Below are 16244 nucleotides of genomic sequence, written 5' to 3' on the forward strand. Positions count from 1 at the left end.
GCTGTGTGCCAAGGAAACCATTCACAAAATAATCTGCAGGTGTTCCCTGACCAACCCGTGGTGTTAATGGGGAAACATGCTCACCATTTTAAGGCTTAAATTTCTTCAAAGGAGTAGAAAGAAAACTAACACTTACAGGTGCTTGCTTGGGTCAGACTCCATTTTCCCCATTCTCTAAGAGTATACAGTATTTTCATAACCCTGGTCTCCTATTGGTCTGCCAGCTTCACTGTTTTCTTCTTATATTTGAGAAAAAAAATCCTTTTGCAGCTAATTAGCTACTTATCTCCCATAAAAGACACGAATAATGGGCTGCCCTTAAGACACTCTCCTCCCTTTTACAAGAAAGTCAGGTTTCTTTACTTGTGGCTTCCTAGATTTCAAGTCCAATTTCTTATTCTATATTCTCCTTAAAAAAAGTAAAACTTAAACACCACTGCTTTCCAATGTACTCAATACTCTCTACAGATGGTTTACACCCAGGTAAGTGATCCCCACTGGCGTCCGAGAGTCCATTTCTCTGTTTTTGAATTAGGACATATCCAGATAAAACAGCAACTATAAATGGCATTCCATGGCAACCCTTACAAATTCAACTGAATGAGTCCGAATAAATTTGCATCTAACTGGCAGAGAAAGTGACCAGTTACAATTAGAGCAGGTGAGGACCTGTATTTGAAGGACAGCACATGTCCCTCGTGCATACACATTCACACTGCCCCCCTTTGATCCTTGTCCCATTATTTTATCTTGTACCATCATCAGGAAAGGAAGGGTGACTTGTATCAGTTTCCATAAAGAACATGCTCTTGTCAAGTAGAAATACAGAAAACCTGTAAACATTCATTGGCAGACATTTGTGCCTCAGTTTCCACTGTCTTATCTCTTATTTGGAGATGAGTGGTATCAATCACCTAGATGTTCTGAAGGAATTCTTACCTATGTCAGTTTTACTTCTGAAACCACCATTCAGGGAGCAATTTTTTTACTTGGGAAATGTGCTCTTGGTAGCCATGCACATAATGATAACAATGCTGAAAATTCTTTAGAGTAACATAACAGACACTCGGGAAGTGCTAGCTGAATGGCTATCTTAATCCTTGGGTGTTTCAGTTGACCTCTCGTTTTACCTTTTCCATTGTACTGGCTACCTGCTTCTATTCTGCAAGCTCTCACTTCAAATTCCTACAGTATGATTTCTGGGGTCTCTCTTCCAGTCTATCTGCTTTGGGTATTGACACTTCAATATTTTACATCATTTTTATTCAAAATGTAGAACCTAGAACATACTTTCAATCATGTAGGCATTCCTAAAGTGAGAATGTGTCAATAAAACCATTCACAGAACAACCTGGTGTGTTCGATAAACTGAATCAAAATTGTATGAACATTTTTTTTCAAATAAGAGACATTTAAATAAATCCACAGTGCAGCAAGAGTCCCAAGCCTTACGTTGTGGGAGATGTATCTCCTTTGGAATCAACTGCTTGGATCTGTCCTAGTTACTTAGTTATTATGGATAGAATCAGGGCTTCTCATTAACATTTCTGAGTCCAGTTTTGCATACATGCTTCAAATATGCAGGAATCTAGCCATCTTGTTTTTCACATTGGTAGCCTCAGTGTACTGAAAACTGTCTGACATGGGTGAATTACTTAATCTATACACAGTGTATTTATTTGTAGTTATTCCTACAAAATAGGGTTGTTGTAAGCATAAAATAAATACAGAAATAAAAACAGCCCAGCTCTTGCCACAAGGTTAATAGGCAACAAAATCCCTACTTTCCTGTTCCCTGCACAGCTCCATATATGATGTAAAGCACATTGTTTTCAAGCTGCCATTGATGTGATTACATAGTGTCCTTTTGGGGGATACGTTAATTGAGCAGAAGCAGTCAATAAATCCAGGCATAAGAAACTTCATGCACTCTTTTCAAGGAATCTAAAATTACTTTTAGCAACAACAGGATGCTAAGAAAGTTCCTTCAGAATGGAATGTTCAGATCACCTAGAAGTTTCTCTACTGTGAGGTGTTTCCTTTATTTTTTACCAGCACAGATGGCTCAAGGATCTGCCAGGCTTTTCTGAAAACAGACAGAGAAGAATTCCAGTTGGCAACTCTGGAGATGTTACTTGGGTCTAAGAGTCAGAGCATATCCAATGTGTGGGTTTTGAAATGCTATCTGCAGGGTGTTGATAAGTTAATAGATGTTATAACAACACTACATTTCCAGGGCCAAATATTTTTGGGAAATCTGGAGCTGACCAAAGTTGAACACATTCTGTTTCTGTGGTACCTTGATGTTTTTGACCACGGTGGTGTGTGGTGTTTGGCAAAAGCCGATGAAGTGTGTCCCTCTGGACATATCCACCTTCTGGAATACTGGCCCTGAGTGATTAACAACTGAGTGTTCTGTAGATTAGAGATACCAAGGCACAGAAAGACATGTAGGAGTAATGAATAATGGACAGTCCCTCTACACACACACACACACACACACACAGGGGCACACATATACACAGAGTGAGGGGTGATGATAGATTAAAAAAAATAAGAAAAAGCCTAGAACTAACAACCCCCAATGGATGTTGGCATCATAAAAAAAACAGAAGATGGACAACAAGGATTTGGGGGGAAAACATGCCCTAAAATGTTGAGTTTGGCAGATTTCCCCTTACCTTTCACTCCAGTTGAGGATTTGAAATTTTAGCCAAAGATAAGTAGCTCTCCTTCCACCAAGGAAAGAAAACCTGCAGATGTTAAAAAGCTGCAGTAATGTCTGAAAATTTCTTCTGTCAGTCTTTGCCTCCCAGGCTAGGCACTATCTTCCTTCTGCTTCCCACTCAAAGTTTCCATGTCAAAATGGTAGGAGCATTTACGATGTCATTTGAAAAAAGATACATCATTTTACTTTATTCTTTGTTGACCCCTGAAACCATGCAAATTTGGGAACACAATCTGTATTGGACGTGTCTGGACAAAGAGGCTTCTGCCTCTAAGAAGGGAACTAATAAAGCCAGATTATCTGTCTTCAGAGCAGTCTCATCAATTGATACAAGATCTGGATTGCAAGAAAGTCTAAGGGAAAGGCTATTGTAAATTTGGTACTTGCTTCCTATTAACTTGGCCCAGTTCTCCCAGTTTGGGATTATGAGACAGAACTCATTGAGGTTTTTTTTTTTAATTTTATTTTGAAATATTTTTACGGCATGCAAATGGTACTAGGTCATTCCTTTGAAGTTTTCTGCATTGATGCAAATATTTTGGACTCTTCAGTATATGGCACACTTTAAGGGCTTCATAAATATTAGGTGAATATTGGTTAAAGGTAAAGTTTAATTAGCTGTATCCACCCAGCTACATTAGCTGTTGTAAGTATCAATAATTAATTCAAGTCCCTTCAATGTCATATTTAGTCAACAATTTGAAACAAAGCTTTTATTCAGTCTTTGTGAACTAATCAGGTGACATTACATTGTCTACAATACTTTTTACACTTGAATATTTCTTTTTTTTTCTTTTTTTAAATTTATTTATTTATTAAGGATTTCTGCCTCCTCCCTGCAACCGCTTCCCATTTCCCCCCCCCTCCCCCATCAAGTCCCCCTCCCTCATCTGCTCGAAGAGCAAACAGGGTTCCCTGACCTGTGAGAAGCCCAAGGACCGCCCACCTCTATCCCAGTTTACATTGTCTTAGACTTTCATCCTATTAGTAATCGGATTAAGACATTGCAGTTTAAACAATTTCCTGTGTTCCCTAGATAACACTGACCTTTTGCCAGAGCTACAGCTAGAGAAACTGTATTGGCGGTCATTTTACATGTGTATTCTCTTTTATTGTCATGAAATTCACATAAAGTCAAATTAACTGGTTAAAGAGTACAACTCAATAGCTATGCCTATTCTGAATATTTTATAGGAATAGACCATATGATTCTTTACCTTTTGTCCCTATTTTTTTTAATACAAAGTTTGCATGGTTCATCCATATTTTAGCATGTGTAATCCTCCATTCCTTTTTGTGGCTGTGTACTATTTCCATTAGATGCGCAGACCCCTGGGTGTGACTTTTATGGCCAAGATAGGGTCTTTGTAAAAACCCAAAGCTTCAAGAGTTACTAAAATCCACAAGAGTGCATAGTGATTAGGATAACTTGCTGGAATCTAAATTTTCTCATGAAATGAAAGAGTACCCACCGAAGTCCTCCTGATTGTTGCCACCTAGCTCTGAGATCTTGTGCAAATGACCATCAGTGCTCTTTACAAGAAAACAAGTAACTAGATTTATAGCTAAGTCATTTCAACATTGTTGGTTTTTTTTTTTTTTTTGCAAAAATAAAAACATAGTCTCCTAATGTTTATGGAACTCAACAAAAAACTTGAAGCACATCAAGATTAAAGCCTAGCATTGTTTTTTATGCTCAAAAGGAGAGTTCTTCACGCCATGGTTTTCTTGGTTTTAAGATAATTACTTGCATTTTGAAATCCATTAGAATGCTCTGCTGTTTGTAACTGAACTTTCCAAATCAATTCAAAAGCCCATAGGAAATAGACACATATACCTTGCTTTATAGTTTATGTATGGGAGCTCTCACCAGAAAACATGAGTGTTGAGAAGAAATTGTGTGCCTACTGGGGAAATTTGTGAGAAAACTTATGAATATTTTCCATGGCATCTGCTGGGAATATGGTGCAAAAAATAAATGAATAGAAGAAGAAGAAAAGAGAGCCAGACAAAACCCCCTTTTAATGTTTATTTTAGAGAGAGGCTAGTAATTGATTAAACTAATCCAATATCTGGAAACATTCTTTTTTAATCTTCACTTTGCCTTTTATGCAGTTTGAAATTTGGGAGACTTCCCTTTGAAGTGGAGCAGGGGCGAGTCTGAAAGGAACAAACAGTTTCCCAGACAGATGTGTGAAGAACTGCCTGGAGCTATGTGCTTCTTGCTGGGGTTAGATGTGACTGGGCCAGGCTGTTAAATACACAGCAACATGAAATATGAATATTCTTTTGCTTCCATGGGGGATTTTTCCGATAGTATAAAGGAAGGGGGGTACTGTATTATTTCTCCCACTCCCTTGGCTTTTTCTGTAAGTTTGCTTTGTGTTAGTGTACTAGGCCGTTCAGAGATGGTATTTTATTAAAGGCCTGATATGTCTTTTCCTTTTATTTTTTTTCTCATGTCTTCACCGTGATGATAAAAGCCACCTCGACATTCCTTAAAACAGTGTTTTGTTTAAATTACAGAGTCTCCATGGCAACTGCATCATCCCAGGTCCTAATTCCTGAAATCAACCTCAATGACACATTTGACACTTTTGCCTTAGATTTTTCTCGGGAGAAGAAACTGCTAGAATGTCTGGATTACCTTACAGGTATTGTCTTACTGTCTTTTTTGTTCTGTCTAGTGTACATTCAGTGACACAAAGTACTTTGCCACTAGATCAATTATTCTCTAAAAAGCAAATGTGTGCTTCAAGCTTTGAAATGCTACCTAATAGTCCTATAAATGATTCATGTACACTTTATGCTGTTTTAACCCAAATAACACAGACTAAGTACAAATTGGGGCAAGAAAATAAAGAGAATCCTGATTGCTCAATGTGTCCCTACCACCATTTTTCTGACTCTCAACATGGAGATGGCCAAAGGAATAGCGCTGCAGGCCATCAAAAATATGTAAATATTCCATGGGGCATCTGACTCTCATAGTAGTACATTGATTATGGAGAAACAAAAGCAACTTAACTATCTGGCCATATATACCTCTCTAGTTCTTTGTAGCTGAGATCTTATCTTCGTTGTCACAGTATCAAATTTTGGAAAAACATTGTAATCCTCATTTTAGAAATGGTAAATTTTAGTTATGTTGAAGCTCAGCTAGAAAGGGAGTGTGAACAATTAAAATCTGGCTTAGTTCTGTAGGAACTGTGCAGATCCATGCACTTTCTAGTAAAAAACTGGATTTCATGTTGCTCTGGCAAATGTCACATAAATCATATCGCATTTCCAGATGCCACACTTCGACCCTATGCTTGCTTTCTACTTGGCTTTCCTCTCCCTTACTTTTCTCCTTCCCTTCTTTTTTCCTTTTCTCTCTCCCTCCACTTCTCTTCATTCCTTCATTCCATTCTTTCTGGCTTAGTAGACAATGAGGGAAACAAACAGGAAGAAAAAAAAATTGTGGCTACTCATATTCCTAGTAGTAAGTCTTAATCTTTCCTTTGCTGTTAGCCTTTGCAGCAGGAACTGGGCTCATTGGTTGGTAGAAAGAATGAGGACCATTTGGACAAAGTTATTTATGTTAGTCAAAACCACCAGGACCTGTGACTTCAGGAAAGCACTGTGTATACAGTGAAGCCAGATGTGCCCTGTACTTAGGACATAGAGCCTTCCAGAAACCACATCCCTAACTGAGCATGGTGTCAGTTTCTCAACTCCTAACCAGTATGTGCATGTTTGTGGGAGAGTGGTTGGGAGGGTGGAGTTGAAGAGAGGGAACATTGTGTAGCATTAGTTTGTATAGTGTGTGGCTAGAAAGCAAGGAGTTACCTAGTCCTCAATTTTTTTTTCCTGTGAGACCCCCAGCTGTCCCCTTTTTGCCTTTATTCTGCATGTGCAAGAAGAGTGAGATATCCCACAAAATATCTCCTTATCTTGTACAATTCTCTCTTTCAAATGTATGGTAGAAGAAAGAATTTGACTCACAATGCATTTACACTAAGAAACCAAACTTGGTTTCAAATACTTATGGATAAGATGTCTCGTTTCTTCAGCTTTTGATTTTGAGATTTGTCTAAACTACTACCATCTAGTAGAACTTTCTGTAGTGATAGAATTGTTCTATATCCACAACAGCCAGCATATTAGTTACTAAAACCTTTAAATGTGTGTAGTGAGATGTCATTTTTGTAAAAAATTGAGCTAAATATAATTAGAAGTTAAACAGCTCCATGGTGCTCATAGCTACTGTATCACTATCCACATTTTTCTTTTCTGCCCTGACATCTTCATGTATTGTCTTTTCACAACATGAATACTCTATAAGTATCATGCTGGAGTTTTATTCAAAAATACAGGAGAAAAGAGGGAATAATGTTGAAAAAACTTGGCCTGCAAAGTATGGCCTTGTTTATCATAAAAGCAAAACTCTTGCTCGAAAGACCTACCTAGCAAATTTTCACTTAAGTCTCTTAGACCCAATGTCACAGGCTCATTTCCAAGACCGGGGGAAACTAGAAAATTAAATATTTGCCCAGAAACATGGTCTTGCTGTACCAAGTAATTTTGATGTACTTGTCTTGTCAACAAGAATGTGTCTTCATTTCCCAACAATTAATAGTATGTTCAAAAGAGATATCCATTTACGTTTTTCTGTAGGAACATGAACTCACTGACTAAAATGGAACATGCATGCCATATGTCATATGTCATCACAATGGCTGCTTATGCCAAACTAAAGGTCATATCAGGTACCTGCAAATTTGCCTTTTGAGTCATCAACCCCCAAAATCAGACCATTTCTGGACATAACATCAATCCTGGCCATAACATACAATGCTTGGCTGATACTTCCAAGTCCAAATAGCTTATCTTATATTTATAAGCAGGAAACGAAGTGTTTGTGGCATGTTAGTTCGCCATTCCTTGTGTAGTGTTTGTGATGAAGGCAAGAAAATAACAGGTCTGGTACTGATTGTGTGGGTATTGAAATTGGCGCATGCTGCAGTTTTCATTTACAGAAAATTAGGAATTGACTTTGCAGGACAAACCTATTGGGTTTACAATCAAAACAGGGTTAGCCTGCCTGGCTGTGCAAACAAGATCTTTTTCCCCTATGACTTGCCTCTAAGTGGTATGTCAAGTTAATAACCCATAGAGGTGACATTTCCTTCCTGATTGCAGCTACTGCCATGTGTCTCATAGCCGCTTGCCTATTCTGAACTTATATTTTCTATTTAATCACATATTGCCATGAAGACAGCAAAATCTCTTTTCTTTCCACAATAGTTGATGGAGAAAGAATTCAGTTAACTATTTAAATTATGAAAGATTAAGTTGTTTTTCACTGATTCATACAGGGATGATACTATGGAAACAATGACCACACAGACAAAAACAAGCATGCTTTATGACACAGCTGGACCTGCATGGAATGCATCTCCTGATTGGTGTCACTAATTCATGCAAATCCAAGTCTCACCACGCAAAACTAAATTTCACATGTGGGCTCTTCAGAAGACAGATGTTCAAACACACATTTCCAGAAAAAAAAATGTTTGAAGGGTTATAATGAATGCTTATCTATTTCTTTCCTATTTACTTGTTTCTCATTTGTGGATATAATTTTAAGATGGGAATCTACTATATAACCCAGGCTCTGCTCATCCTCACATCCTCCCTGTCCCTGCCTTCCAAGTATTGAGATTATAAATGTAAACCTTCAGACCCACCTGAGCCCTTTTTGTCTTTATGGAGAGTCTTTGTGAAATTCAATGACTAACAGGCAGAGCTTCTCATGACTTGTCCTAAATATCTTTTCAGGTGGCAAAGTGAAGACAAAGAGGAATTTTTAATTTACCATTCATATAAATGTTCTCCGCCCCACCCCCTGTTTCTTTACAATTCACCAGTTCTAATCAGAAACTAATCTAGAAAGATGTCCTGAGTAAATTGGGAGCATGGGGACTTTGGGGGATGGTTGAAGAGGGAGGGGAGAGGCAGGGAGGGGAGCAGAAAAAAAATGTAGCGCTCAATAAAAAATCACTTAAAAAAAAAGAAACCTGAAAAAAAAAAAGATCTATGCAATGGTGTAAGTAAAAGTTGTTCTAAATCCATAGAATGCAAACACACCTCTCACTTTGAAGTTCAGCTCCAGTACACAGAAGAGTGTAAAGAAAAGCTGTGATTCAGTTCTCTAAACCGCAGACTGGTAAACTTCAATGGAAAATGGCCAGATGTCTTAGGCTTTGTAACTACTCAGCTTTGCTCCTGTGCGGAAATAGCCATAGACAGATAATATGTGAATGAATCAAGGCTGGATTCCAATAAAACTTTATTTACAAAATTAACTGATGTGGGCTGGAAAGGTGGTTCAGTGGTTAAGAACAACTAACTGCTCTTCCACAGAACCAAAGTTTGATTTCTAGCACCCATGTAGTTTTTCAATATTGTCTGTAACTCCCATACTAGGGAATCTTATTCCCTCTTTTGGTTTTCATAAGGACTACACAAACATGATGTATGGACATACATGCAGGCAAAATATATACGTATATAAAATAAAATAATAAAAATATAATTATAGTTTGCTGAGCTCTCCTTTAAAATATTATTGCCAATACAAAACACTTGTAGCCTTGTATTTTCTTATTTATTCTACTTATTAAATGACTTATGGAAATTAATTCAGTGTAAGTAGTTTAGAAATCATTGCTGTTTTAATATGATTTAAAATTCTCAGGTGTTGATTATGTTAAAACAAATAAAACAAAGGGCTTCTGTGGTGATAAAGGTAACCAAATGCAAGCATTTGTGATTTTCTTAGTATATAAAATGCATTTCTAAGAGGACTGTTTGTTAATTGTGATATTTTTAATTAAACATATCACCTGCAAAATAAAAAGTGAAAAGGATAAAATAGGAGTGCACCAATAATTTTAGCAAGGTATCAAATAGCTAAAAAAAATTTCAGTTGTTTAGTTGATTTGCTATGGGATAACAAATAATGATATTTTTCAAAAATCTGCTATCATGTACATAAGTGGGTTTCAGGCCAAATCTGTCCCTGTGCCTATGTTGTAAATTCAGTTTTACTAGAGTATGGCCATATTCATTTATGAACAAATTATCTACGTATGCTCTCATGACACAATGGCAGAATTAAGTAGTTGCAATAACAACAGTCTGGCCTAAAATATTGAAAATTTCTACCATCTAGTCATTTATGGCAAAATTTTCACCACTCGTCAAAGTGAATGGGATTATGAAAATTTGTCTTGGTTACTTTTTCTATAATGTGTTTCTCTTTACATACAAGAAGCTATTGTTTGCTTAGTCTCCTAAATATACTCTAATGATAAATTGAGATAAAGTCTTATTTGCTGGCAGACTCTAGCCACACTGCTTACAAACAACAGACAAACAAATTCCAAAAGTATACAACTAAATATTGTCTGAGGTTTTCTGTCCTACCCAGTTCCTGCAGTTGTTATGTCCCAAAAGAAAATCACAGAGGTCTGTATCAATGATAAACTGATTGGCCCATTAGCTCAGGCTTCTTATTAACTCTTATAACTTATATTAATCCATTGTTCTTATCTATGTTATCCACATGGCTGGGTACCTTTTTCAGCAGGGTAATCACATCTTCCTTCTTCTGTGGTTGGGACAGGACTGGGGAGGTGTGGGCTTCATCCTTCCTAAAATTCTCCTGTTCTCCTTGTCCCCCCTCTACTTCCTGCCTGGCTACTGGCCAATCCGTGTTTATTTAAAATTTAATTGATAGAATACAGAATTGTCCTGCACCAACTAAACACTTTGGAACTGAAATCCACATCTCTAGTATCACAGTCCTGATAGGCCAATTTAGGAATACTTTCTTTTACAGCTAAATATCTCCAGAATGTGTTCCAATGTTGTCTGCTGCTCTACTGATATGCATTCTTGATGCCCACAGCTCCCAACCCTCCCACAATTAGAGAAGAGCTCTGCACAGCTTCCTATGACACGATCACCGTTCACTGGACTTCAGATGATGAGTTCAGTGTGGTCTCCTATGAACTCCAGTACACCATATTCACTGGACAAGCCAATGTTGTTAGTGAGTATCACATGGCTGATTTACTTCTCAGTTTGATGACTGTTTTCAGGAAAACTGGGTAAAGGAATGTAAACACTAAAGGTAGATAAAGATGGAAAAATTATGATATTTATCGGTTTCTTTTTCCTACTCAAGGAAGGGGAAATGTTCACTTATATTGAAGTAGTGAAAACAGCTGGTCAAACATCAATGGAAAATTACATGGATGAAGTACCTGAATATGTTGGTTGATGAAAAAAGCTGGTAACAACATATACAGAATAAATCTATTTATCAATTCATAACTTAAAGATCAAAATAATTTTGCTGAAAGGTACATTATTAGAGGCTACAAATACAAATATTAATCAAGATGTTGATTATATCTTGAATGGGATATAGAAAGTGTCACTGGGAAGAAATAGATGATGAAACTAGGAATACAGATGTCAGTAAAAATATTTGTCTTACAAACATGAGGAACAGAGTTTTGATCTGTAGTACACATGTAAAATAGCCAGGCATGATGACATTTATCTGTAATTCAAGTATTGGGGAAGAATGAAGACAAGAAAATCAAGAGTTCAGTGGCCAACCAGTATAACCTAATCTGTCAGTCACAGATTCAATGAGGACTCTGGGTCAAAAAACAAAGTGAAGTTGGATAAATGAAGACACACAGTGTTGACCATAGAGTCCACATACACTTGCAGCTATGTGTACACACGTCCATACCCACACACAAAATATATTACTATATATATATATATATATATATATATATAAAATATTGTATATATGAATGTATATGTGATGGTTCATAGGATGAACACCAATTTCTGGGTGGTAGTTAACATGCTTTAGTCATTTTATCATGCATTTAGTTTTATAAACTTTTGTACATAATTGTTTCAGTTTTCAAAAAAGGGGGAAAAAGAATTTAGTAAAATGAGAATGCCAAGTACCTGGTCCTATTCAGAGGTTGTTTAGGCCTGACACTTCAAATCTTAGTAAGTAGCACCTGCGAGGAAGAATTCGGTTTATCTGAAATGCAGGGCCCCTCCTCTGTCACTGTTGTTTGTTTGATATTTGACATTGTGAATGTTATGACCAACTCAAACAGCAATAGCTGCCCATGTTTAGAACAGAGTTATGTAAGTTGAACTGAACAAATGGCAAAATGCTAGAAGCAATCACTTTCCAGGAGAACAAATTTGAAATTTAGTTTCTTAGCTTCCATTTCTGTGATGAAGCACCATGACTAGGAGCAACTTGTGGAGGAAAGGGTTTATTTCATCTCACAGATTACACTTTTCCATTCAAGGAAGTCTTTGCAGGAAGTCAAGGCAGCAACTGATGCAGAGGCCATGGAGCAACACTTTTACAGGCTTGCTCTTCATTCACTCTTCCCGCCTTGTTTAGCATACTTTTTTTTCTTTTTTCTTTTTGGTTTTTCGAGACAGAATTTCTCTGTGTAGTTTTAGTGCCTGTCGCTCCTTGTGGTCTTGAACTCACAGAGATCGGCCTGCCTCTGCCTCCCGAGTGCTGGGATTAAAGGCATGCATCATCACCACCAGGCAAACATGCTTTCTTATAGCACTCAGGACCACCAGCCCAAAGGTGGCACTGTGAACAGTGAACTTGGCCCTCCTATTGCAGTAAATAATCAAGAAAATTCCCACAGACTTTCCCATGGGCCTACCTATTGAGTTATTTTCTCAAGTAAAGTTCCTTCTGAAATGACTCCAGTTTGTGTCAAATTGATGTAAAACTAGCCAGCATGGTAGTAAAAATAGAGAACACATCAAAGTAGAATACAATAGCAGTCACTTTTCCACAGAGATGTTTTGAATACATCCATATCAGCTTAATGTGTTTTTTATAAGAAACCCCTTCCCTCTCAGCTTTTCCTTCATAGTACATATACTTCTGAAGTACATGGTGCTTTAAATAGAAGTGTGGTTGAAGATTAATTATAAGAGTGATACAGAAAGACGTTTAGCTTCACAGTGACAAAAGTGCAAATGATCCATCTGCATTAACGCCAATGTAGACACTTTTCTCAGATCTCTCTCTCTCTGTCCCATCTCTCTTCCTCTTTCTCTCTCTTATTCTCTTGTCCCCTTCCTTCCTTCCTTCTTTCCTTCCTTCCTTCCTTCCTTCCTTCCTTCCTTCCTTCCTTCCTTCCTTCCTTCCTCCTTCCCTCCCTTCCTCCCTCCATTCCTTCCTTTCTTTCTTCTTTCCTTCCCTCTTTATGCCTTCCCCTAATTTGTTTGCCTTTGGAAACACTCATAAAATTCTTGCGATTTTCTAGGCATGTGTAATTTATGAATAGAAGACTGATTCATGAATGTTATGTCAAGGACAGTTTGGGCAACTGATTTTGTAGGTAGTGACAAGAGAGGAGTCAAAAGTAGATGTGACAATAAGGCCTTGGGGAGGAAGTTCCAGTTAAACTTACTCACGAAATGTTGTTGCCACATGGCCGTGATATAAGGATATTTGCAGATAGCTGTGTCTATCTGCAGATGGCTGGATCATAAGTAAAACCCACAGAGAGTAAAGTAGTGGAATATACTGAAAGATTGTCCTTGATGCCTGGCTGTAAATTTCCATGAGGAAGGGAAAGTAGGGGAAAAGCAGAGTGAGAAGCATAGCCATGGAGCTGGCTTCAGAAAGCATATGTTCTTGGCCTTCACTCATACCCAGAGAGTAGTGCTAGGTCACAGAAAGCTGTTCAGGTCACCCCACACTTGAATTTTATGTTGGAGAGTCCTGTTCATGTGAGCAATCCGAACATGATTTGTGCCAGCACTGAAGAGGGGACAGAATGAGCTAGAAGCAAAGAGAACAGTAGGCCTTTCGTGGCAACTCACTAAAGAGTAGGGTTAGAGAGAGAGAAAGAAAAAGAAAATAATAAATAATAAAAAATAATAAATAAATATTTTTTTTTTTTTTAAAAAAGAGTAGGGTTAACCAAGATCTCTAAATGGCACTCAGCTGAAAAGACTCCTCAGCCTGGAGCTGATTTAGTCCAGAAACATCATCACTGTCTTTTTCTTGCTCTGAATGCCTTTTGAGACAAGTCTAAGTAGCATTCCTCCTAAGACTGTGAATTCTTCTGAAGTCATTCTTCCCCAGTTGTATAGGTCTTGCTGCATGGCATTAATAAATGTCAATTTTCTACCTTCCTGTACATTTTATGCCATATGTGGATATTTAATTTTTTTAAGTAAATGTAACAAGAGACCATTCTATTTTGGCACAAATAGTTGCCGCATTTCTTCCTGAAGCAGTATGGTGTCTTGTTTCAAATCTGTGCTCTGATTTATCTGCCACATCTTCTACTGATGAACATTAGCTCTTTTCTAATGTCTGCAAACATTGCCCCCAATGGATATCCTTGCATATTTTCCCTTTCATGCATGCAAAATTATATTTCTAGTATAATCTCTTGAGATTTTGCTAAGAAGAGATTATTTGCATTTTAATTTTGATTGACATTGCCAAATTGCCCTTCAGAGAGGTGACAGGTGATGTTTAAAATGCATTTTAGCAGCTGTAGGAGATACATTTCACTGATCTTGGACATATGTACTATAAGCTAAATGTAAGAAATCCAATTCAAAGCAAGGTAAACAAGTATTATCTACAGGATGACATAATAAATCTAAGGTGTAACTTAACTAATAAAGAATCCATAATACATTAACCTAAACACTGCTATATTATATAGTATAGAAGAGAAAACACAAAAAAACAGAATAATGGCAAATATATTTTTTTATTCACTGTAGGAATTATTTTGTATTATATTGCTGTTATTGTATTATATTTTATTACTAATTATATTATAAATAATTATATTACAGATGCTTATAACAGTTTTTAATGTATCATATTGCTAGTAACTAAGCTAAAGATTGCATCAGACTTAAAGATTGAATGCAAAAGATGGCAAGAACATGTGGATAAGTGAATGTTATATATTATATAAGTGAACATTTGATAAGTGAATAATGTAAGTAGAAAAAAAAATTGGAGTTATTTAATTCCAAAAGGGAAGCTCTTGGTCCATGTGAGGAATGTTGTATTTCTCTGAAACAATTTTTGTTTGAGTGAGAATAATTATTCATTTTCTTTTTAGCAGGATTATCTCCATCATAGCTTCTTACATAGCCCCCATGTAAAAGGCTCTCCTTGAATGCTGTCTGTCCATCTGTCCTATCCTTTGATGGAATAGCTTTCATTGAGAACATCTATTGGTAAAATGCTACTAAAAACTGGGAAACATTTTCAAAAGCTGCCCAGAACTCCTTGTGCCACGAGACTACCTTTGATTGTTTCTAGGTCACGGTTCCACCACTTGTTGTAATAAACCACGGTTAATTACTTTCAACTGGATTTAATAAGGGGGAATTAGATAATATCTTTGAACGTTGCTTAATCTCATTAAATTTCTCATAATAATACACATCCAAATGCCAAGTTGATGTTACTGCTTTTTTTCATTGTATTGACAGAATTATGACTGCATATGTTACTTTTTATTAACACATAGATACATATTTAATTTTCAATGTTTACTGAAACTACTTTTCATATGTTCTTTTTTTTTCAGCTACCCTTTTCTTTTTTTTATTTTAAATTTTTTTATTGAGAAAAGAAGAAAAAAAACATAAACAAAAAACAAGTTTCCCCCTCCTCCCAGCCTCCCATTTCCCTCCCCCTCCTCCCACCCTTCTCCTCCTCCCCCCACTCCTCTCCCCCTCCCTCTCCAGTCCACAGAGCAGTCCGGGTTCCCTGCCCTGTGGTAAGTCCTAGGTCCTCCCCCCTCCGTCCATATCTAGGAAGGTGAACATGTGCTGGCTTTGTGGGAGCCTAGCCAGTTTGGATGTTCATATGTTCTTTTAAAATCTCAAATTGGGGCTTTTGCCAGCAAGTTCTTCCTATTATTTACAAAATAATCAGAAGTCACATTTCTTGAGGACATCATGTAAAATAGTGATATGTATGCATTTCAGTCATTTTGAAATCATTTCATGAAAGTTATTAAGAATCTATTATTTTTACAAGGAAGAATGAAAAATGGCTCACTTCTGCCCAAACTGTTAGAAGAGAGAAATATTGTTAGAAATCCATAGACAGCCTCTGCAAACAATGTCCACACTGCACCATATTTTGCACAAAATGGCTGTTTTCATTCAAGGCTCTCAAATCCCCAATGTAATTAAAATCATTTAATATGCTACAGTAGGAGAGAAATTCTTTTGACTCATTGTCAATGAAAACTACTGTACAAAGTCAAAAGGCTCAATTGTGCTTCATTATGAGCAATAGTCTTCTAGTTTCATTTGTTGTTTTAATATTTTACCTGAGTCAGTCTATGAATATCAAAACACCCAGACAAGTCTGGGAAAAAGTGAAGTTTCAGTT

At 37.0% G+C, this 16244-nt stretch overlaps 1 protein-coding gene across 2 annotated transcripts in view; it reads left to right on the plus strand.

Moving 5' to 3' along the window:
- The window catches only part of LOC121444458 (E3 ubiquitin-protein ligase Midline-1), a 370913-nt gene that overhangs the window by 331376 nt on the left and 23293 nt on the right, over positions 1 to 16244 (plus strand). For both annotated transcript variants that reach the window (XM_041646265.1, XM_041646266.1), the window contains exons 6-7: positions 5255 to 5382; positions 10686 to 10829. In XM_041646265.1, coding sequence (XP_041502199.1) covers positions 5255 to 5382; positions 10686 to 10829 — 272 coding nt within the window. The remainder of the gene's footprint in view (positions 1 to 5254; positions 5383 to 10685; positions 10830 to 16244) is intronic.

Source organism: Microtus oregoni, unplaced genomic scaffold, assembly GCF_018167655.1.
Source record: "Microtus oregoni isolate MIOR12 unplaced genomic scaffold, Mior012 000127F_ref0000509, whole genome shotgun sequence".
Lineage (NCBI taxonomy): Eukaryota > Metazoa > Chordata > Mammalia > Rodentia > Cricetidae > Microtus > Microtus oregoni.